Source organism: Balaenoptera borealis (genome assembly GCF_965194805.1).
Source record: "Balaenoptera borealis genome assembly, chromosome: 4".
NCBI lineage: Eukaryota > Metazoa > Chordata > Mammalia > Artiodactyla > Balaenopteridae > Balaenoptera > Balaenoptera borealis.
This window is the reverse complement of record NC_138861.1, coordinates 150,310,749-150,332,881: the sequence shown is the minus strand read 5'-3', so window position 1 is coordinate 150,332,881 and position 22,133 is coordinate 150,310,749. Positions and strand designations below refer to the sequence as shown.

The 22,133-nt window shown below is 58.7% G+C and overlaps 1 protein-coding gene across 6 annotated transcripts in view; it reads right to left on the bottom strand.

The window, feature by feature from the left end:
- The window catches only part of GAK (cyclin G associated kinase), a 52,576-nt gene that overhangs the window by 5,037 nt on the left and 25,406 nt on the right, over positions 1-22,133 (bottom strand). For 3 of the 6 annotated variants that reach the window (XM_082389881.1, XM_082389882.1, XM_082389886.1), the window contains 13 exons: positions 15,600-15,649; positions 14,914-15,062; positions 14,421-14,543; positions 13,575-13,708; positions 10,229-10,423; positions 9,794-9,911; positions 9,416-9,495; positions 5,427-5,620; positions 4,612-4,755; positions 4,128-4,520; positions 3,729-3,899; positions 3,007-3,117; positions 1,925-2,041 (listed from right to left, as the gene is read on the bottom strand). In XM_082389881.1, the coding sequence (XP_082246007.1) occupies positions 1,925-2,041; positions 3,007-3,117; positions 3,729-3,899; positions 4,128-4,520; positions 4,612-4,755; positions 5,427-5,620; positions 9,416-9,495; positions 9,794-9,911; positions 10,229-10,423; positions 13,575-13,708; positions 14,421-14,543; positions 14,914-15,062; positions 15,600-15,649 (1,979 nt within the window). The remainder of the gene's footprint in view (positions 1-1,924; positions 2,042-3,006; positions 3,118-3,728; positions 3,900-4,127; positions 4,521-4,611; positions 4,756-5,426; positions 5,621-9,415; positions 9,496-9,793; positions 9,912-10,228; positions 10,424-13,574; positions 13,709-14,420; positions 14,544-14,913; positions 15,063-15,599; positions 15,650-22,133) is intronic. The other 3 variants (XM_082389883.1, XM_082389884.1, XM_082389885.1) reach the window with 3 other exon arrangements.

The window sequence follows — 22,133 nt, the reverse complement described above, 5'->3', positions numbered from 1 at the left end:
TGAACCCAGATGGGACTGGAGATTTCCTTTATGGGAGGTTTCTAACTATGAATTCATCTTCTTTATGATTACAGACCCTCTCAAACACTCTACCTCACACGGGGCACATCTGAAGAACTTGTCCACCTCACCTCAGTCCCAGGACTGGTGCTGAAGCCTTAAGTCCATTTCCCTTCAGAGCCTTTGGGGTCTGTGGACATCTTGGGTTAACCTCTCTTTTTTAATCCATCTTAGCAGAGATTTGTCAACTTTACTGATCTTCTCAGAGAACTAACTTTTTGATCAACCCATTTTCTCTAGTTCTCATTTTCTATTTCATTGATTTGGGCTCTTTATCATTTCCTTCCATTTGCTTTGAGCTTATTTTGCTTTTCTTTTCAAACGTCTTCAGGTGATAACTCACAATACTGACGAGACGTTTCCTCTTTTCCAAACTACACGCTTAATGCTATGTGTTTCCCTCTTGGCACTGCCTTAGCTGCATAACCCAAGTTTAGATATGTCGTGTCTTCATTTTCATTCTCTTTGACAAGCTGTTTTATTTTCCTTGAGACTTCCTAAATAACCCGTGTTATTTAAAACTGTGTCATTCAGGACTTCCCTGGTGGCGCAGTGGTTAAGAATCTGCCTGCCAATGCAGGGGACACGGGTTCAAGCCCTGGTCCAGGAAGATCCCACATGCCACGGAGCAACTAAGCCCATGTGCCACAACTACTGAGCCTGTGCTCTAGAGCCCACGAGCCACAACTACTGAGCCTGCGTGCCACAACTACTGAAGCCTGTGTGCCTAGAGCCTGTGCTCCACAACAAGAGAAGCCACCACAATAAGAAGCCCGCTCGCCGCAACCAGAGAAAAGCCCATGTGCAGCCATGAAGACCTAATGCAGCCAAAAATAAGTTAAAAAAAAAAAAAGTGTGTCAATTTCCAAGGGTTTGAAGATTTTTCAGTTATCTCGCTGTTACCAATTTCTAGTTTGATTCCATTTGATCATGGAATGATACGGTCTGTATGATTTCAGTTCTTTTAAGTTTGTTGACGACAGTTTATGGCCCAATACATGGCCTTTCTTGGTGGTTGCTTGGGTGCAGGAGGATGTGTGTCCTGCTGCTGTCGGGCACAGTGTCCTGTGAATGTCCCACAGCTTTGCTGACTTTCTGTCTGGTGGCTCTATCTTTGTTGACAGAAGGGATGCTGAGGTCTCCAACTAGGATGTGAGTTTGTTTCTCCTTTCGGCTCCATCAGCTTCATGCAGGACTCTGTTTTCTGAGGGGGTGTGACAGAGGTCTGGGGTCACAGTGCAGAGCTGAGGGCTGGGCTCCATCCTGAGAACGGGCACCCCGGATCCCGAGAAGTCCTTTTCACCACAGGCAGCCCCCGAGAGGCTCCGAGTGACCCCACACTGTGCTCAGACAGCCCAAGATAGAGGCAGAAAGCCCAGGACAAACCCAAACTTCCAGGAATGCTCTCAGGGAGATACCGAAACCTGAAATGCCAGGAAGCGTCTGGGGAGATGTTATTTTCACCTAAAATTCCACATGCCTCCCGACTGCCAAGGGACGAGAGGCACTCCTGGCCTCCAAACAATTAACGTCCCTAAAAGTTTTCTCAGAAAAGTTACTGGCAGTGAATTCTGCTCCCTGGGGAGCGGGGCAGGCACTCTCCACGCTCCTGTGCTGAGACTGCTCCAGATGGCCCCCCAAACACCGCTATGCCCGCGGAGGGCCAGACCCCAGCACCAGTTTTGGCAATTCCTGGTGTTATCTTGGTAACAAGCTCCTGGGATGAAGCAGATTGGGCCTTTCCTGGTGTCGCTGTGCCCTGGGCCTTGGTGGACAGGGTGAGGCCCCACCTCGGGTAGGCGGACACAACACCCCAGAGAGAGGCCTGGTGCTTTCCACGTGCCCGACATGGCCCTCAGGTTACCTTGGAGGCCGGAACTGAGGTCGCCGAGGTCCGCAAATGGGTCCTGGCTCTGAGACTTGGTCTGGCTGGCTGGGGGGCCAGGAGGGGCCGGCTGGCCTCCAGGAGAGACGAAGGGGCCTGGAGGAGGGCAGGGGCATTAGATCCAGCACACTGGAGTAGATGCGGCCTCTGCCCTCCCATCTCACGCTCCTAAAGGCCTTGCTCAGCGTTGTCACTGCACCTGGGATGTGGCCACACTCGCAGCCCGAGCTGCCCACATGGCTCCGTGTGGGAGGTCACCTGACAGCTCGTATAAACTGCCCTGGGTTTGTCCTACCACCTCCCGGAATCCACCTAAAGTGTGAGTGCACTTTACAACATCCGTTCATTCTAAGTACAAGGTACTGAAACGTCTAAGTAAATCACTGTCCTGCTCCTAATTCCCGTGTCATTCAAGAGTCAACTGTAAGGTCATTACAAACGATGGCAACTCATATATAAAGAGCTCTTACGAGTTAATACAAAAAAGGTGAATTTCCCGTGCAAAAAAATGATTAGAAAATGTGAAACAGTTCTCAAAAGAAATATAACCAAAAACATACAAAATAATAAACAACCTCACGCATAATGAAGAAAAGCAAATTGAAAGAACTGACAGCCTATCAAACTGGCAGAGTAGTATGTTTACAGTTACAGCCCATAAATTAACAAACAGGACTTAAGAGAGAAGCATGTCACAGGCGTCACAAACACCACTGCCTTTGAAAGCAAACCACTACCAGAAACTTCCCCACGGGACAGAATCCCGACGTATGGAAAGAAGGACAGACATGACGAAAGTGAGACGCCAGAAGCACTCTTGTCCCCACAGACAGGGGACAGACCAGGATAGCCTGCAGCCTCTCAAGGGCCCTGCAGGGCACAAGGAAGCACTAAGGAACATTCTGGGTGAAAAGTTCAGAACAAGCCGAATGAGCGCCCACAAGGGCCGCGCGAAGGGACTCGGGACAGTGGCAGGAGGCCCGGCCAGAGTGCCCCTGGGGCGCTGCTCCTGCCTCCTCCTCTTCTGGGGGCCGGGGTCACAGTTACGCCACGTGTCGTACCTTCTGCAGCTGGTGCAGGGGCCGGGGCCTCAGCCCAGGCGTCCCATCCTCCCAGCAGGTCCGGGTGGCTGGTAGAGGCTGTCATCTTGCTGGGCTCCGCTGGCAGGTCACCTGGGAAGACAGCAGCACTATCAGGTGTGTCCCCGGTGGGGGCGGGCACATGGCCTTCACATGGCCTCCTGGGGGCCCTAGGGGACAGGCTGGCCGCAAGCCCCATCTGCGGCAGCCTCGGGGGCGCCCTCCGTACCGCCCTCCACATGTGGGCAGGAGGCACACCTGGCGGCCGCCTGTGCGGGAGGCGGGGGCCGAGGTGCTGGGCAGCAGCCCCTACGGCGCTCCTGGCCGAGCGAGGACCCAGGCAGGGCTGTGCTCACGCACCTCGGCGGCCTCCAACCGGCCTCCCTCCGCACGGGCGGAGGACACATCACACGGTCACTGCACTGACCAGGTGGATGCAGGGGGTCAGCAAGAGGAGAAGCCCACAGGGCGATGCTGAGACTAGCGCCCGCAGTCCCTCATCTGAAAGGGTCTTCAGAGAAGTCTCCTCCCGCCATGGCTGGCCACACGCCGGTGCCCCAGAGCCTGCCTTCCCACCTGCCCTGAAACCCAGCAGGGCATACAGAGTGGACACTGGCTGCGTCCCCTTTCTGGGGGAGGGAGGATCGCACTGCCCATCTCCCCCGGCCCTGTGGCCCCATCCCCGGTGTGGAGACCGCACTTACCCAGATGCAGGAAGTCGGTGCCGCGGGCCAGGGGTGGAGCGCTGTGGGTGGCAGGGAAGGATGCAGGCAGGGTGGCTGGAGAGTCCGAATTAAGAAATTCACCAAAGAGGTCGGGCTGGGAGTGGGGCTGGGTGTCCGGGTCAGATGGCAGGAGAGGGTCAAACGGGTCCGCTGTGGCAGGACACCAGGAAGCAGGCGGACGTGAGCGCAGGCACCACAGCGCACGCCCTCAGCCCAGAGGATCGGCTCCGGGACGGCCCTCCCACGACCCCATGGCCCCGAGAGGGAGGGGCAAGGCGCTGACCCCCGCCTGTCTCAGGAGGTCCTCTGGGGGCTCGCGGTCTCCCTGAGCGGCAGACTGCCGTGACCTCTGGGCCCACTCCTGCCGGCGGCACCTACCGGCCGGGACTGTGGTCCGTGCGCTCGGGGCAGAGGCCGGGCTGGTGAAGAGCAGGGCCGCGTCCCCACCGAGCAGACCGCCTGCGGCACCCTCTGGAGCAGCCGCCGGGGCCCCCAGGAGGCGGCTGAGCAGGTCCGCGTTGCTGGGGGGGCCCCCGCGGGCATGCGTGGGGGGCGCCGGCCCTGCCTCGGAGTGCAGCCCCAGGAGGTCCACACCGTCCTCCTGTGGCAGGTCCGGGCCCGGCGTGTCCTCGTCGGCCACATCCCCGCTCTCAGCCGAGAGCGTCGGGGCTTCCTCGTCAGACGGCTCGCTCACACATCCGTCCTCGGCCGCGGCAGACGGACCCTCCTCGGCAAGGTGACCCTCTGGGCCTGTCGTGCAGTCCCCGTCCTCTGAAAAGAAGACAAGGGTGGGGCGGCTGCGGCTCAGTGCGAGGGGTCGGCACGGGGAGGCCCGGGGGCAGCGCCAGGCCCGCCTACCCACCCCGCCAGTCCAGCGTGTGCAGAAAGCGGTCGGCGTTCTCGTTGCTGTGCGGCGAGTCCAACTCCGGGGGCTCGGCGTCCGCAGGCCCGGCCTCGGCGTCATACTGCGCAGAGGAGCCCGGCTGCCTGGGGAGCTCTGGTTTTCCTGCAGGAGGGGGATGTCAGGCCACCCGGCCCAGGGCAGCAGCCGGTGTGGGGCTCCGGGGCCCAGGCCCAGAGCCAGGAAGGGCTCACCACCGCCAGAAACCCACACGACAACCAACCATCAGTGAATGGATCCCAGCGTCGCCCAGACGCTGCCCCGGGACACGTGGGCACACGTGTACACCGGAAAGCATACATGCACGCACACACGTGCACACACGCTATTCAGGGACACTTAGCTGTCCTCACATAAGAAAACAGAAAAATATGCAAACCAAGAACATGAAGAAAATTGTTATGTGGCAAAGGAAGTCCCAAGTCCCACCCACCAGCGTGCTTCTGATGCTACTTTCAGTAAATGCTATGAAATAAGCCGACACAACCCTGCTGAATCGGGGCGGTGGGGGGAGGAGGGGGTTGGCCAGGAACAAACTCTGCTGTGAGGCGGCCCCGCCAGCTGGTCCCAATCGAAGCCTCGACTTCTTCCAGGTCATGTTCAAAGTTGACACATGTCCAGAAAATGCACCCCCCCGAAACAGCGAGTGACTCAAACCTGACCCTCCCGGGGGTCCCAGCCCCGCCCCATGACGACCCCGGCAGGACCACGTGGCTTGGGATCCAAAAACAGACACTGGGCCACCTGCAGGCATGACCAGAAAACAAGGGTCTCACCAAATTTAGACAGAATGTCTTGCTGCTCCTCCCGGCTGGAAAACAGGATCTTGGGGTTCAGCCCCCGCATGCTCGCACTCTCCCAGGGTGGGGCCTCGTGGCCGGGCCTATCTCTGGGTTCCACCTCCACCTCCAGGTTCACTTGAAATAAATCGGGATATTTCTCCTGAATGTCACAAGCGTCCAGGTCATACCTGCATTTGGGAGGCGAGATACAGGTTAGGCACGACCATGGGCACTTCGGGTATCACCCCAATGTTCACTGGGAAACGAGTGCGGGGCAGGGCCGCGTGCTCCACAGGCACCCCGGCCCCTGCACTTCATGCTCGGGACGTTCAAGCCGCCACTGAGCAATTGGTCAGAGGGACCTGCAGGGGTCTGTGCGCAGTGGGGCCCGTCCACACCCGCAGAGCAGGACCCCCGCTCCTCTGTCAGGGGAGCGCTCAGCCCTCACTCCTCAGGTTCTGGAGTTCAAATCAGGTCCTCAGAGCTTAAATGCACGTTCCCATAAAAACAATGCCAGCCATGCTGGCAAAATCCCCCAACTATTAACAGATGCCCACAAACCAGTGCCTCTGGAATCTGGCTGCAGGGGTGGAGAGGCACCAACCTGTTTCCACTGGGTGGGACGGGGAGGGAGGCTACCTGGGGCGGCGGCCGGGGGGGCCCGGGCCCGGGCGGGACACTGGTAACAGGGCAGCCCGCCAGTGGTGGCTGTGGCTGCCATGTCACTGAACTGCCCTCGTCCTGTGGCTCCGCACCTTTCGAGGGAACTCCTAAGATCACCTCTGCTGACAGCATCGATAGACCCTAGTTCCTCAGCTAGACAACAGGCTCCCAGCTGTTCCTATTTTATGCTAACGTCTGTTTGCACTACTTACTGCTTTGTGCCTATAAGAAGAGTAAAGCAACAAAAAGAGAAACACAAAAAAGAACGCTGGGGCCCTGAAGGTCTGAGGAGTCGAGGGAGGGGCCCTGCCGTCCTCTGCAATGTCCAAGAAGGGCCTCCAGGCAGAGGAGGGGCCGCAGGAGTGGTCAGGGGTGGTGGTGAGGCCACAGCAAATTTTAGTTCTTACTTCCCTGGATTCAACAAAATGGGACGAGCAAGCACGCGTGACCCCAAATCCTTCCCACTCCTCACGGACACGGCCGCCTCTGCGCAAGGAGGGGAATGAGGGGTCTCTGCAGGGGCGAGGCCGGGCCCATGTGGGCGCAGGGACGGTGGCTGCACTGCCGTGTGGCCCTCTCAGGCTCCCGGCCCAGAGGCCGCCACGGGCTTCCTTCCTGAGCAGGCCAGGTGCCCACAAGACGACGACGACACAGGCGACGGCTCAGCCAGGCAGGAACAGCTGGCACGGGGGCCGCAGGTGGAAAGCCCGGACAGCGCTGCTGGCAAAGGGGATCCGGTGGCCAGCGAGGGCCCGGGGAGGGGCCCATCCACGAGGAGCAGAGGCCCAGAAGCAAAGCAGGGAGAAGGTGCGCGGCCTCTACGAGCTCAGCTCCAGGGCAGCAGGGCCTCAGGGGCCACTCCGGGCACCATGCTGGTGGCCACCCACCCCTGCCTCCCTGCCCAGCCCAGCCCCAGAGACAGCCCCCCCAGGCTGGGGTCTGCCCACCCGCCCAGCAGGCCAGTGAGGAAACAATGAGGTCTGTGAGCAGAGGCACAGCCCCGCTGCCCCCAAGGGCCCGGGGTCTCAGAGGGCAGAGGGCCAGGCCCCGCTCGGCAGGCCCTGAGGGGGGGGCCTGCCACGCTTGGCCGGGAAACAAATGCATCGGCTTTCGTCCTGACTGTCACCCTGTCCACTCACACCCACTCGACACCCCCTCCGCACTCCCAGGAGGCACCCGAGGAGTTCCACAATTCTTCTGCCAAGTGTCCTCTTTCAACCACCCGCGGGGCACCCCTTGCCTTTCTCCTATTAAACCGACGAGTCCACTTCTGGAGGCACGACACGCACAGCGAAGCACAAGCCTACGCACGCGCCTCAGGAAAGGTTATCCTCGTGTCAGCAGCCCGTTCAGAATAAAACACTGCCTCTTTCCAGACCCCAAGAAGGGCCACGCCCCCAGAGGCGGCCACTCCTCGGGCCTCCGGGTGGGGCCCCACGGCAGGCCTGAGCGGACGTAACAGGGTCACGGACATGACATCACAGCTCACTCTCCATCCGACTGCCGACGCCACGGGGGCCTCTTCTCAGTCTGGAGCCATCAAGCCTAAGGCCCTGGGTACGTGGCTAATGACGCCATGTGCACGTGGGAAGCGCTGAGGCAGGAGATCTTCAAAGCTCTCATCACAGGAAAACATCTAACTCCGCGTGGCTCCCACGGGGGCTACCCCCCGTTTCCCTGCCCTCGCGGCTCTAACCTGCTTCCCTGGTCGCGAGGGACGTGCAGGGTGGCTCAGGTGCTTGCTGGCCGTGTGGGTCAGCCAGTCAAGTCTCCTGCCTGCTTTTAATGGGTGTCTTTCTCTTTTCGTTCTGTGCTTCTCTATGTGTCCACATCTGACACACACGCTGCAAACATCTCGTCTGCCTGAAAACGTCTTTGATTGGCTTTCGCTTCTGAAGAATGACTTCACAGGGGACAGAATTTCAAGTTGGCAACGTTCTCCTCAGGCACTTCCTGAAGACGCCCCCGACTCCGGCTCCCACCCCTTGGTTAAAAGGCAGCTGCCGGTCTCCTTACTTTGAAGGCCCCTCCCCTGGGGGCTCTGAAATGGTCGTCTTTGGTTTTCAGCAATTTGCAACATGCTGAGGAAGGGGTTTCCTTCCTTCTTTTATATAAACTCCTGTTTGCCGTTTTCAGAGTTTTTGATTCTATGGTTTGATGTTTTTCATCAGCGTAAGGAAATTTTTGGCCAGTGATTTTTCCAACATTGTTTCTGTTGTGTCCTCTTCTCCTTGGACTCCAAACAAAGGCACGCCTGACCGTTTCCCAGCCCCCAACATCCCTGCGACCCCCTCTGTATCCATCTCTCTCTCACCATTGTTCCTGTGTCTACTCTGCTACCGGGCACACGGCTCAATTCTCAGTTCTAGCTGTGACGTTTCTCAGTCCGAGAGTCACACCTGCCTCCGTTTTACACGTTCCAGCTCTGCGGTGAATTCCCCCTTGCACTTCCCTGAACACACGAGATGGTCGTCAATGCCGTCTCCCAGCTCCAGCATCAGGTTCACCTACGGGCCTCTCACCCAGCTCTTCCGCTTGGTCTTCAGTCATCTGGTCTCTGAAGAGAAATGTCTGAGGACACAAGGACACCTGAAGCTCTGGGACTACCTTCCTCCAAAGGAGAAAATACCCGAAACCTTAAAGTGTGGCATTCCTCGTCTTTGTCACGTTGGCACGTAAAAAAAAAGCATGAGGTGCCAATGTGGAAAACACACTAAAAGACAAGAACACGGAGACTCTTAAAGGAGCAACAACGGGCAGAAACACAGACGTGCCCACAGCCCACGACGCTGACGCTGTGAGGGCGGCTGGGCGGCTCTCCCTGAGCCCTTACCACGGGCAGCCCTGGCGCGGCACTGCCCTGTGTGAGCCCTCCCGGGACCCGGGGCGTCAGAGCTCACGGCCCTCCCGGGACCCGGGGCGTCAGAGCTCACGGCCCTCCCGGGACCCGGGGCGTCAGAGCTCACGGCCCTCCCGGGACCCCGGGCATCAGAGCTCACGGCCCTCCCGGGACCCGGGGCGTCAGAGCTCATGGCCCTCCCGGGACCCCGGGGGTCAGAGCTCACGGCCCTCCCGGGACCCGGGGCGTCAGAGCTCACGGCCCTCCCGGGACCCGGGGCGTCAGAGCTCACGGCCCTCCCGGGACCCCGGGGATCAGAGCTCACGGCCCTCCCGGGACCCCGGGGGTCAGAGCTCACGGCCCTCCCGGGACCCCGGCCAGTATCAATCATGCCGCACTTGTCTGCACACCAGCCACGGCTGGGGGTGCTTGTGCACCCCGACCCCTCTCGTCCGCCCCCCTCAGTGTGACGCCAACATACTTTGCAAATTTCACAGTAGCTGCGTTCCGAGGCACAAACCCTGTGTGGAACTGGATCTGGAACATCTTCATGGACGCCATCTGCAGGGAGAAAGCGACCAGAAGGGCCTCAGGCCAGGAGCGCGATGCCAGGCCCTTCACGGGTGACCAGCTGAGAGCCCCACGCCGGGCTCCAGGGCCGGGGACACACAGAGGCTGGGGCAGCGCCCTCCCCAACAAGCGGCTCCTTGGGCCCGTGGGGAGGCCCCAGGGCCACAGCCGGGCAGGCTCTGGCTGCAGTCCCCTCTGCCCCTGCCACACAGGTGGGGACACAGAGCTCTCACCACGCTTAGAGAACCAAGCTCGCCCACGAGCCCGGGGCCGCCTGGCGCCCGCTCACCTTAGCCTGCAGCCTTCCTCCCAGGGTGGACCTCGCGTGATAGATGATGATAAGCACGTCCCCCTGGACCGTTATGCCCAGGGGAATGACCGCTTTGCCGTCCTCGATTTTAAAATCCCTGGAGAACAGAACCAAGAAAAGCAGTGCACTTGGGTACGAGGTGCACCGTTCTGATGAACTGCGACCCACAGCGCTAGTTTCTTCTTGCGTCGCAGGTTCTTCTGCCAAATGACGTCAGGCGTGGGGGGAGGATGGTCCAGGAGAGGACTTCCAAGGAGCCACCCAGCACGAAGACCCCGAGAACTCCCCCACAGGCCCCGCCGGCCCCGCCTCCATGCCCCCCGCCCAGCCGCAGCCCCAGAGCACAATTCCCTCCTCGACGGCCCCCAGAGCATGAGGCCGCGGGGCAAGGAAGGGCCTGAGCCCTGAGCCCACCTCAGCTTGTCGTACTCCTGGGACGTGGTGGTCATACGCTCATCCCCCACGTAGACCTCGCAGAAGGGCCGGCAGCCGCTCCGCTGTTTGCTGAACAGGGGCACAGGCGTCATGACCACGGCCCTCACCAGGATGGGCTTGCTGTGGGGCGTGATGGGCTCCTCTGCCACCATGTCGCACATGTACTCGATGTACCTGGAGGGCAGGAGGCACACCACGTCACACGCGTGTTTTGTGCAGGAAACGGGCGTCTCACGCGTGCTCCGTGCTCGGCCCGCGCACTGCGTCACACACTTGATCTGTGCAGCCCACACCACACGCGTGCTCCATACGTGCCCACGTGCCACGGCGCACCCGTGCTCCATGGCTCTGGAGCCCATCAGGTCGTCAGTCTTTTTTCAATCACACGTAAGCATCTCATGCTATAAATTTCACTAAAAGCCACGTTCCAGTGTCATCTCATGAACCTTATGTTGTAATTTTCCTTCAGTTCAAAATATCTTTAAATTTCCCTTGAGACTTCCTCCCTGACTCACGGGCTACTCATAGGTAGATTGTTTCACTTTGAGATATTTAAGGCTTTCCAAAGCCACCTTGCTGTCACCGATTTCTGGGTTAATTCCACGATGGCCTGGGAACATATCTGGTATGATTTCTGTTCTTCCCCATCCGTTGCGGTTTAAGAGCCCGGAACATGACCCTTCTTCCCAAGGGCTCTGCACGCACGTTTCTGTCGTGGGTGCCCTCCGTGGCTCTGAAGCGACCTGCCGGCTTGTCCCACTGGTCACTGCCAGGGACGCTGTGACCGTCCACGTCCTGCTCCGTGGACTTGGAATCGGCTCCTCCGGCTCCCTTCGGGGCTTCCGCGGCTCCTCTCCGTGGCACCGCCACAGGGCGTCCGTCTCCTGCACGGGTCTAACCCGTCTCCCGGGGAGGGGCAGGAGCCGTGACTGGTTTCAAACTGACAGCAGTCGACACTCCATCTCGCCAGAGCACTCTGGCCGCTCCCGACGGCCGCGGTGGAGATGGCCGCGTGGCAGGAGACCCGGGCGCCTCTCGCCGACAGCAAGAAGCCAGGACACCACGACCCACGTCCACAGACCACAACCTGAGTGAGCTTGGAAGCAGATTCAAAACTGAAGAAGAAGGAGATGCCCCTGAGTCAAGGCTGAGCTGAGAAGGCAGCCTGGCCGGCGCTGAGCTGGACGCCTGACCCGCAGGGACGGACGGCACAACACGGGTGCTTCAGCAGCGGAGCCTGTCGCACGTGCCCTGCACCCAACCCTCCTCCACCCCCGCCGTCAGTGCTACGGTGCAGGCCCGCAGGCAGCGTGTGCTCGGCGAGGGGCCCGACACAGGGGACACTGAACCGGCTTCCCGGCCAGCCGGCCGCCTGCCTGCCTCTCCAGCCTCGACTTCTCCTTCCTGATCTCCTGGGTCACCCGAGCACGTCCCAGGCCTCCGCTCGCATCCTCTGCTGATGTAATGACGGCCCTTGAGAAGAATCTTCACTGTTTGCACCTCCACTCCCGCTGCCCACCTTCCGGAGCTCCTGTGTGTGGCTCTCGGCAGTGTGAACGCCAGAGGCCGAAGTGGGTTTTCCACGTGTGTGTTTTGTTCTGAGTCCCACTTGGTGTCCTCTGAGCTTCCTGGGTTCGACGTCTGCCGTTAATTTGGGGAAATTCTCAGCAACGCCTCCTCCGTGCTCCCCCTTCCTGCTCCGTCTCCCCTGGGGGCCCCAGTGGTGCGTCTGTCAGACCATCTGAGATGGCTTGACGGGTGTTTCGGTGAATGACATCTACAGACCCCTCCGAGGTCGCGGCCCTCTCCGTTTGGGTCTTCCTTGCTCCTCCCCGCCCCCACCCCCATCATCAGAGTCTTGAACGCACAGACCAGCGACCAGCGACTCCAAACGTCCCGTCACGGTTCCAGGTCTCAAGCGAAGGCTGCTTCGTCCGTCTGTCCCCAGGAGATGACCTTGTGCCCCCTGAGCAGCGGCCTCCCTCTCTGACCTGTCCTGCAGGGCACAGACCACCCCCCGCCGAGTGCCCTGTGGGTGGGTGCCTGTCCCTCCTTGGATTGCGGGTGAGCCGATGGCTCCAGGATGGCTCTTCTCCAACAGGTTTGAAAAAGTCGTGCATCTGAAGCGGGCGCCGCTCTTTTTTAAGCTGTTGGGGCGGGTGGGGGATGACACTCTCTACACCTGCACGTCTCCAAGGAAGCAGCCTGGGGTCTGCTGGGGCCCCGGGGCCAGGCACACACCGGCAACAACGATACTCTCCTGGCTCTGACCCCCGACTCTGAGCGCTCCTGAGCGGCACCCCCAAGCTGTTGGGGAACCCCGGATGTGCCCAGATTACGGGAAGGTGACACGCTGAAAGGGTCGGCAGCCTGTCACCCATGCTCGGCGGCGCAGCCCTTGCTCCGCGGCGCAGTCCTTGCTCCGCCACGCCTTCTGCATGATGGACAGGCCCGCCCCTGCCCCCCGAGCCACACGGAAGACACGACCGCGGGCCGGCTGTCTCGGAGTACGCCCTGCCCCCGGGCAGCGAGCCATGGGGTGGGCCTCACAAGCAGGAGTGGGTCAACCACCCCACGCCGCCATCAAGGCAGTGCGGCCACCCCGAGCGGGAGGAGTGACCACAGCGGCCCCTCACTGGCCTGGACGCCTTCCCGATCTCCCTGCCAGGGCAGGGGAGGGAGGCAGCAGGGCCGAGGAGGCCCCGGCTCTCCCCACTCCTGGGCCCTGTGCTGTTCACGCCAAGGCCCTCCCCACAGGGGAAGGAGGTGCTCCCCCAGTACCCGAGGGCAGTGAGCAACTCCTCAGGCCTCAGCGTGAGGCTCCCCTCTCGCTGCAAGGTGGGTGGAGGTGGGGAAGGCGGTCTGGGAGCAGGCAGTGGCCCCAGCAGGCAGGGGCCGGGCGGTGGCCAGCTGCAGCCCCGGGAAACCATCTCCTGTGAGTCGTCAGCAGAGACAGCCTAGAAGCTGTGTGTCTCACGGACCCTGACGTGGAGGACACACGGCGGTGCTGCCACACAGCTCCCAGATGCCACTTCCCCTACCGAACGGAGCCACCAGGCCACGTGTGCAGGGGCGGCCCCAGCGCCAGCGAGCAAGTGACCTCACGTGCTAGGAAAGCTGGCGCCCGGGCGCCGGACAGGGCGCAGCCCCACTGCTCGGGAGCCCCGACGGGGCAGAGATGCGGCTGCCCCGACTGCGCACGCAGGCCCGCGCTCCACCCGACGCCGAGGTCCACACTCGCGTGAAACCCTGCCGTCTCCCAGCGCCCACGGCTACGACCTGGCCACGGTGACGCCGCACCCAGGCCCCACGGCGGACGCCATACCTTTTGTGGGACGGCCAGATGCCCGGCGGGCAGCGCTTCATGCTGAACATGTACACGGCGGCCTCCGCGGTGCTGAAGAGCCGGCAGAAGCACAGGAAAGAGCAGACGGCCACGGCAGACGCGGCCCTCCCGTCCTAGGACAGAGGCACAGGGCAGGCTCAGGCGGCACTCACTCCCCCAGGACAGTCAGGGCCTGCGCCTGCGGCCGGGGCTCATCAGGGGACTCAGGAAAACCCACCTGATGAGGTGAGCATTCAGGGAGCGGAGAGAACACGGGCTCCGCAGCGGAACGCACGAGGCGGCCGAACACGTGCCGCTCTGTGTCAGGGTCCCCACCCGACCTCCGCGCGCGGCACGCCCGTGCTCACCCTCATGAACCCTCTGCAGTGCCACCCCTGGTGTGACAGTCACCCACACCAGGACGGCAGTACTGACCTTCGAGGGCGGGTTCTGGCAGGTGCCCCACTGGGTGTGATACCCACAAACCCTCAGCCCCAGGATGGGCTCAGAGACAGGGTCCCAGGAGGCAGGCTGGCCTCTGTACGTGGGTGCTGCCACGAGGGGGCCCGCACCTTCCATAAAAGGGGTGGGGGGGGACCCTCAGTGAGGGCAGTCTTCTGCCAGAAGGCCCTGCTGCCGGGGACCCGGCTGTGACCCACAGAAGGTGCCAGGAGCCGCCTGGGGGCACCGGGCCTGGGCCGCCAGCCGCAGACCCCAGGGCAGAACTGCTGCTCCCGGGAGTGGTGGGCGCCGGGGTCACCACTCGGGACACCCGGCCGCCCCCGCCTGACCCTCTGGATGTCCCCTCCGTCCCTTGAGTGTCCCAGGGCGGGGCAGCGTGCTCACCATGCAGTGCACCACGCAGACGTTCCCGGGGTCCTGGCGCAGCCAGGCGTGCATGTTCCTGCAGAGGCTGTACAGGCTACGGAGGCTCGGGGCCCGCCGGGCTGCCCAGCCACACTCGGAGACCTGCAGGGAGGGCAGCTCGCCAGCCGGGGCGCAGACACACGGGCCCCACCCAAAGCACCCCACCACCCCCACACCACGCGCCGCCCCCCGGCCCCCAGGCGCGCGACAGGACTCGGGAGCCAGGCTCTGGCAGACGTGACAGAAGGAGCGTAGCACCTGCCCTGTCTGCGCTCAGGGTCAGTATAAATACTGTAAAAAGCGTCCATGTCCCGAGCGTTTAGCCGCCAAGGAAACTGCGTGGCCTCACGTTCCCTCTGGAGGCACCTCAGGCTCAGCGATCCTCGGGGACCCCTGATAAGACCCCGCCCCTTCCACGCCGTGTCACGGGCGGGCCACACTAGGCTGAGCATCAGCCAGAGCCTGCGCTCACCCGGTTGTGGAACTTGGAGGCCCGGTACGTCCTCGGAGACAGGTTGTAGACAGCATAGCGGCCCGGGTGCTTCGAGTCCAGAAACAACCGCACGTCTTCGATGTTGTTCTTGATGGCCGACTCCACGCCTTCCGCCGGGAATGACATCACTGCAAGAGAGGAGCCCCTGCAACCTCTACAACCACAGGCCGGACGGTCGGTCGGGCACGCACGGGGGCCTGCTCCTCGTGGCCGCTGACCCGAAGGTACGGTGAGTCCTGAGAAGGGGCGGAGCAGCGGCCTACAAGCCCCGCCCCACCACCCATCACATCCTCTGGGATCCCCAGACGGTGCCCCGAGACCCTCCTGAGACGCAGCTTCTGCCGCAGAGCCTGAAGCACCACAGGATCTCCCCAAGCATCTAGACTGTGGTTTTTGCCTGGAGACCCACATTTTAATACGTGTGGCCTCGCGTTATTTCCCTCATGACCTCAGCGTTTCAGAAGGTTCCAGACCAGGGGGAGAAGCTGGGTTGACACTGGCATTATCCACCGCAGGGCCTAGAGGCACACTGGATGCAGGGATGGACACCCTAGGCTACATCTCGGGCGAGTGAGTGGCTGCCCAAGAGGCCAGAATCCCACGCACCGTCCTCAGACAGGAAAGAACCAGAAGTTCATCCTTACGGTTAAAGCTGGCAAACGTACCTGCAATTCTGGATGTGATGTAAGAAATATCCAAATCTCCCTTTGCATAACTGGAATTAAAAGAAAAAAAGGGCACTTGGTTATTATAGGAAATTTCTACGGTTAATTCACAAGAGCTTAAACTGAAGCAAGTCCTTGAGAGGCCGGGGTGGGTGGGGGTGGCCCTCACCGTTCAGGCTGCAGCTCCCGGGGACACTGTATGTGCACGTGTCAGTGTGCACGTGTGTACCTGGGTGACTGTGTGCACGCATGTGTGGGCATGTGTGGAGCTGACATCTACCTAAGAGGTGGATGAGAAATTATAAACTGCAAGGGGTGGAGAGGCAGGGGTCCCGATAGGAAGGGTCTTTAATTCTCTTACTACCAGAAGGTGGGACATAAGGAGATGGTTTGGGAGAGAGATGACAACAAAAATGGAAGACAGAGCTTTCTGACCCAGTACAAAATGTCTGGCTAATGAGAAAAAATTACAAGGCACATGGAATGGCAAAAAGCAGAATCTGAAGAGACAGAACACGCATCAGAACCAGACGTGGCAGGGATGTTGGGATTATCAGACCGGGACTTCAGACAACTGTGGTCAACGTGCTGAGGGCTCTAATGATAAAGTAGACAGCATACAGGACATATGGGGAATGTGAGCAGAGAGGTGGAAATCCTAAGGAAGAACCAAAAAGAAACACCAGAGATCAGAGCCCTGCAGCAGAAATGAAGGTTGCCTTTGATGGGCTGATTAGACTGGACACGGCTGAGGAAGGAACGTCTGAGCGAAAGGACATCTCAACAGAGTCCCTGAAAACCGAAAAGCAAAGAGAAAAGGCTGAAAAGAACAGAACAAAACATCTAAGGCCTGTGGGGTTAGAAGGTGTAACATAATGGGGAATCCAGAAGGAAAAGACAGAGAAGAACAGAAGAAATACTGAAACATTTTAACTGAGAATTTCCCCAAATCAATGTCAGACACCAAACCACAGATCCAGGAAGCCCAGAGAACACCCAGCAGGACAAATGCTGGAAAAACTACACCTGGGCATGTCGGTTTCAACTTAGAGAAAATCAAAGATAAAGAAAAAAATCCCAAAGGAGCTGGGGGGGTGGGAGGGGAGGGGGACACTTTACCTACAGGGGAACTGAGATAAGAATTACATCTGACCTCTCCTTAGAAACCATGCAAGCAAAGAGTGAAGCGAGATATTTACAGCGTTGAGAGAAAAACCAGCAGCCCAGGATTCTGTACGCTGAGAAATTATCCTCCAGAAGTGAGGAGAAGTAAAGACTTTCTCAGACAGAAATTGGGGGAGTTTGTTGCCAGTAGATCTGCCTTCTAGAAATGTTAAAAAAAAAAAAAGTTCCTTAGAAAGAAGGAAAATGATAAAGGTCGGAAACTCAGATCTACTAAGGAAAGGAAGAGCATCAAAGAAGAAATAAGTGAAAGTAAAATAAAGATGTTTATTTTTCTTATTGTTAATTTATCTGATAAGTTTGTTCAAAATAATAACGGCAACAATACACCCAGATAGGTATGCCTATGTACATATTTCACGTATAGACACACATACTCAAACATGCCTGTGTACAAGTGAAATGAACAATGATGCAAGAGCCAGGAGAGAGGAATTAGGATTTCTGTGGCATTATGAAGCACACCCACTGCCTGGGAAGTGATAATATGCTATTTGAAAGTGAACTTGGGTTAGCTGGTAAGTGGGCACACTCTAGGGCGACCACTGAAAACAGCAGAAAAAAAAATATAACTGATAAGGTCGAAAGGAGAGAAAAGGGATCGTGTAAAATGCTCAATTAAAACCACAGAAGACAGAAAAAGAGTGGAAGACAAAAAAGCACCAAAGAACAACGGCGAAGACTAGAAAACAGTAACAAATAGGGTGGCTATTAATCCAACCCCAGGTGCCGCGGAGACACTGCGGGCTCGGCTGCAGCCCCGTGCAGTGAAGCAAAGGGGCCACGCGGATGGACGTTTCGGTTCCCAGCGCGTCTAAACGTCACGTTTACGCAACACTGTGGTCTATTAATGTGCAACAGTGTTATGTCCAAAAGACAGTGCCCATCCCTGTAATTAAAAATGCTTTATTGTTAAGAAATGCTAACCATTGTCTGAGCCTTCAGTGAGTCTCAGCAGTAACATCAAAGACCACTGATTACAGATACCATAACAAATACAATAATGAGGAAATGTTTGAAGTACTTCGAGAATTACCAAAACAGGACACAGAGACACAAAGTGAGCAGATGCTCTTGGGAAAAGGTGCCGACAGACTCGCTTGACGCAGGGCGGCCACAGACCCTCACTGCGTAAGAAGCGCAGTAAAGCGGGGTCGGCCTGTGTACCAATAAACACTTTAAACACCAACGGTCTAAATACACCAATCAACACACAGCCTGTCAGAGTGGATCAAAATATATGACCCAACTATGCCATCTACAAAGTAATATGAAGCTGAGCATCTCCTTGTAGTTTATTCAGAGTTTGTCCTCTGTTAATTTCCTTTAGGCATTTTTTCATTTTCCTATTAATTTTCATAATCCACTGTATATAATGGATACTATTTGTTTGTGAGTTACATAGTTTGAACGTATTTACTCCCAATCAGTGCCACATCTTTTTGTTAAAGAAATGTGTTTTTTCAAGGAACAGAGTATTTTTAAGTTAGTTAAATTTATTAACCATTTTCTCCATGGCTTATATATTTTTTGTCCCGTTTAAGATATCTTCCTTACTCTGGTGTTATAAAAATGTTCCTCTATATTTTATTAGTTTTTCCTAAGAAATTAGATCTTTTAACAAATCAGAACTACTGTATCTGGCTGTTATTAGACGGGACCCAATTCTTTCTTCTTCTGCACGGCTACCCGTGGTCTCAGCAACACAGGCCCATTCGTCTGTTATTTTCTTTTAGACTCACATTTCATGTTTTATACTATCCCCACCCAAGTACACGTCAAGCGTGAGTCTAAACACTTGTAACAACACAACAGATGTTTGAAAAAAATTGATAAAGAACAGGGTTTGTCTCTTCTTATTTTTAAAAACATTGCCGGCAATTTTGGATAACTTACATGTGAATTTTGAGATTGAGATCTGTGGAAACGACATCAGGATTTTTATTTTTATGGCAAAGAACTTACAGATTAACTGAAGAGCAACACGACCTTTACGATATGAATTTGCCTACACGTAAAGACGGCGCACTTCCCCACTCCCGTCTAATGTTTCGGTCGTCAGTGTCAGCAGGGTGCGGCGGCAGCATGCGGTGCCCTCCGCAGGCCGGGCCTGGGCAGGGGTCAGTCGCGCTGCCGCGGGAAGCCCCCCGCCGCCCTGTGCAGCCAGCAGGAGAGTCAGCACCACGGAGACCAACTGTCCCCAAACTGACCATGAAGTAGATAAAATGCTACACCCTCAGTGACGGCGCAGGCAACTTGACAGGTTTATTCCAGAATTCACGTGAAGAAACAGATGAGTGAGAACGGCCAATGTGCTTGGGGGGAGGGAGGAAGGCCTGTCGCCCAGACAACAGAGCGCGGGCCGCGGGGCCGAGAGGGGCTCGCAGGACGACCCGGGACAGCGCCCGGCTTGGTCGTCGGCAGAGGGGCTGCGCCTGTCAGGGGGGAGTGAGCAAGAATCGAGAAAAGTCCCCAGAGGGAGGTCCAGGTGGATTAAAAAGCCAAATGTGCAACAACAAAGCTATTAAAAGGTACATTTATAATAAATTCAGACATTTAAAATGTGTGTGTGTTTTTTTTCCACCACACCGCGTGGCTTGTGGGATCTTAGTTCCCTGACCAGGGATCGAACCCGGGCCCTCGGCAGTGAAAGCACCAAGTCCTAACCACTGGACCGCCAGGGAAGTCCCTAGGATGTGTTTTAAATCAGGTCTGATCTATTTACAACTTGGGGCACGAAAGGCTTCCTAAACGAGAAGACAAAAGACGGAAAGGGAACTGTGAAAAACTTGTGTTTTAATTAAAACGAGCAACAGACAAGAAGAAAGCATTTGCCGTGCTTACCCTGTATGAAAAAGCTGGTCTATAGAATGTAATGTAAAATCAGTAAGAAAAACAAAAACCCAACATGAAAAAGAGAGCAGGGTAAGAGCAGCAGTTCACGGGGACACGCGGCCAGAGGTTCGCGCCCCCAGGCCCACGGGGCTCCACGTGGGATACCTAGTGCTGGGGAAGCTGGCAGGGCCCGGCCACCCACCCCGCTGTCCCCGAGGAGGGGCCGGGGCACCCGTGGCAGTGGGGAGGGGCAGGTCAACACAGAGTGCAGACACCGCCGGGCTGGGAACTCGGGGTGCCTGGTGGGGGCGTCTGTGAGGACCTGGCACGGGGGCTCTAGGACGTGTGGACGTGTAGGGTCTGACCTAAAACTGGTGAGAAACAAATGAGACCACAGGCAGGTGAGGGCTCAGGGTCAGGCCCACAAGCCAGCCATGCCTCTTGGAGGCCACACGGGACAGGCTGCACACGCGGGGACGGTCCTCCTCCGGATAGACCCCGGGACTCCTGGGTCCACATACCCTGAGATGAAGGGCCTGCCTGCGGCCGAGGGGCTGGCAGTGGCCCTGGAGGGTCTCCATCACCAGGCCCTAACTGGACCTTCCTGTGGCAGGCCTGAAGCCCAGCACACGGGGCTCCGCCTGGAGGACCCCCTCAGTGAGCTCAAGCACCGTGGCCGCTGCGCCTGTCTGACCCTGCAGGGTGAAGGCCGTTTCCGTGCGGATCCTCTGCTCGTTTGTGGGTTTGGCGAACAAAGAACCAGGAGGCGTTCACTGCAAACGTGCAAGCCTGTCACTGCTGGGATACCCCCCGGCTGCAGCCAGCATCCTTCGAGACCAGGTCCCCGTGCCTGGCTCCTTCCCTGTGATGGGGACAGGGGCAGGGTGGGGTGGCCTCCCTGCTTTCCGGGAAGCCCCGGGGTCCAGCCCACCGCCTCCTGGCCTCGCGGAGGCCGTCCCTTCTGTGGGAAGGGCAGTTACAGGCCACAGTCCAGGGCCGGAGCTGTCACCAGCCCTGGGCCTTCTCAGTGGGGAGTCCCCAAACGAATGAGCTCACACTGTATTTCTAAACCAACTTCACAAACACAGGGGCTCCCAGACTTCTTTCACTGCCGGCAGGCGTCCTGGGCGAAAGGCGGTACCCAGCCTGCCCCTGGTCCTCAGAGGGCTGCAGGCAAGGCTAGCCCCGGCAGGCGTCCGGCGAGAGCAGGAGGGCTCTCCCCGTTCTCACGACTGACAGGAGTGGCCATGCGCCCCAAATGCCTGTAGAAAACGTGGTCCATGCGGAGACCTGCAGCCTGGGGAGCCGAGGGCTCAAGTGCCCCATGAGCAGCCCCACGGGCCCCGGTCTCTGGGGCCCGTCCTCGCAGCTCGGCTGGGAATTCAGCGGGTCCGTCAGTCTGTCCGTGACTCCACGGGGAGCTGAACTGTATCCTTTCTCTGAAACAACTCGCAACTACGAGGACCGCTCGGCAGTGGGTCTCATGTGTCCTCCGGAGATTCGGGACCCTGGGGGTGGTCTTGGGACCCGACGCACGCACCTTTCCCCTTACTCTAGGAAACCCCCGTTCCTACTCCTACGAGGACCTGCCCTCGGGTGTGTGTGGCACCATGCCACCATGTGGCCTGGTTGTGCCACCAGCCTGAGGCACATCAGGCTCACTAACGTGGCTGTGAGTCAAGTCGGGCGTGAAGGCAGCTAAATCCGGGCAGAGCACCGTCACCCCCACCCTCACAGGCAACTCTCAGGCCCGACCATTCACCCAAAACTCTGCTTTTCAGAACACGAGCAGGTACGTGATGCCCAGCGCGCTGCCCCCCCACGTGCCCGTCCTCATGGTTCCTGGGTGCAGAGGCCGGGGCAGCGTCCATTCTCCCAGCAGCCTCCCCCGAGGCCAGGGACGCTGGGCCCACTAGGGACCTGCGGGGGCGGGGAGATGGCGTCTCAGCCGTGTGGGAACTTGGTTTCTTTCCTTGGGCGAGGCCGAGTGGCTTCTCTCACGTCCCGTTCATTGTCGTCGGCTCTGCCATTCCAGCCCGGGTCAGCCCCGAGACCCCATGATGAACCCCGCTGGGAGGAAGATGGGAGGACAAGAGTGCGGCCGTGGGACCCGCTGCCCTGACGCCTCCCCTGTCGGCAGAAAGTATGGGGACGGCCGCGGGCCGGGGTGCGGCCACACGCACGCAGAGCGGCCTGCGCAGCGCCGTCACGTGAGATCACCCCGCCCTGGGAGCGCGGCTGCAGGAACACCACGGGCAGGTGATAGGTAAGCGCCGAGCAGTCACCTCCGCCCGTCCACGCCCCGTCTGGGACCCTCTGGCCTTCGCACCCAGAGCCTCGGCCCACATGACGCTCCCGTCTCTGTGGACAAGACTCCGGAGAGCCGGGCACCATGAATGCACAATCGTACATCTGACCCTTCCATCAGCTACCAGGTGCAGCCCGGGATGTTGCAAAGGGCCGCAGACGCAGGTGCGAGCAGGCACCCTGCACTGCCGGACCCCTGCGCTCAGTGGG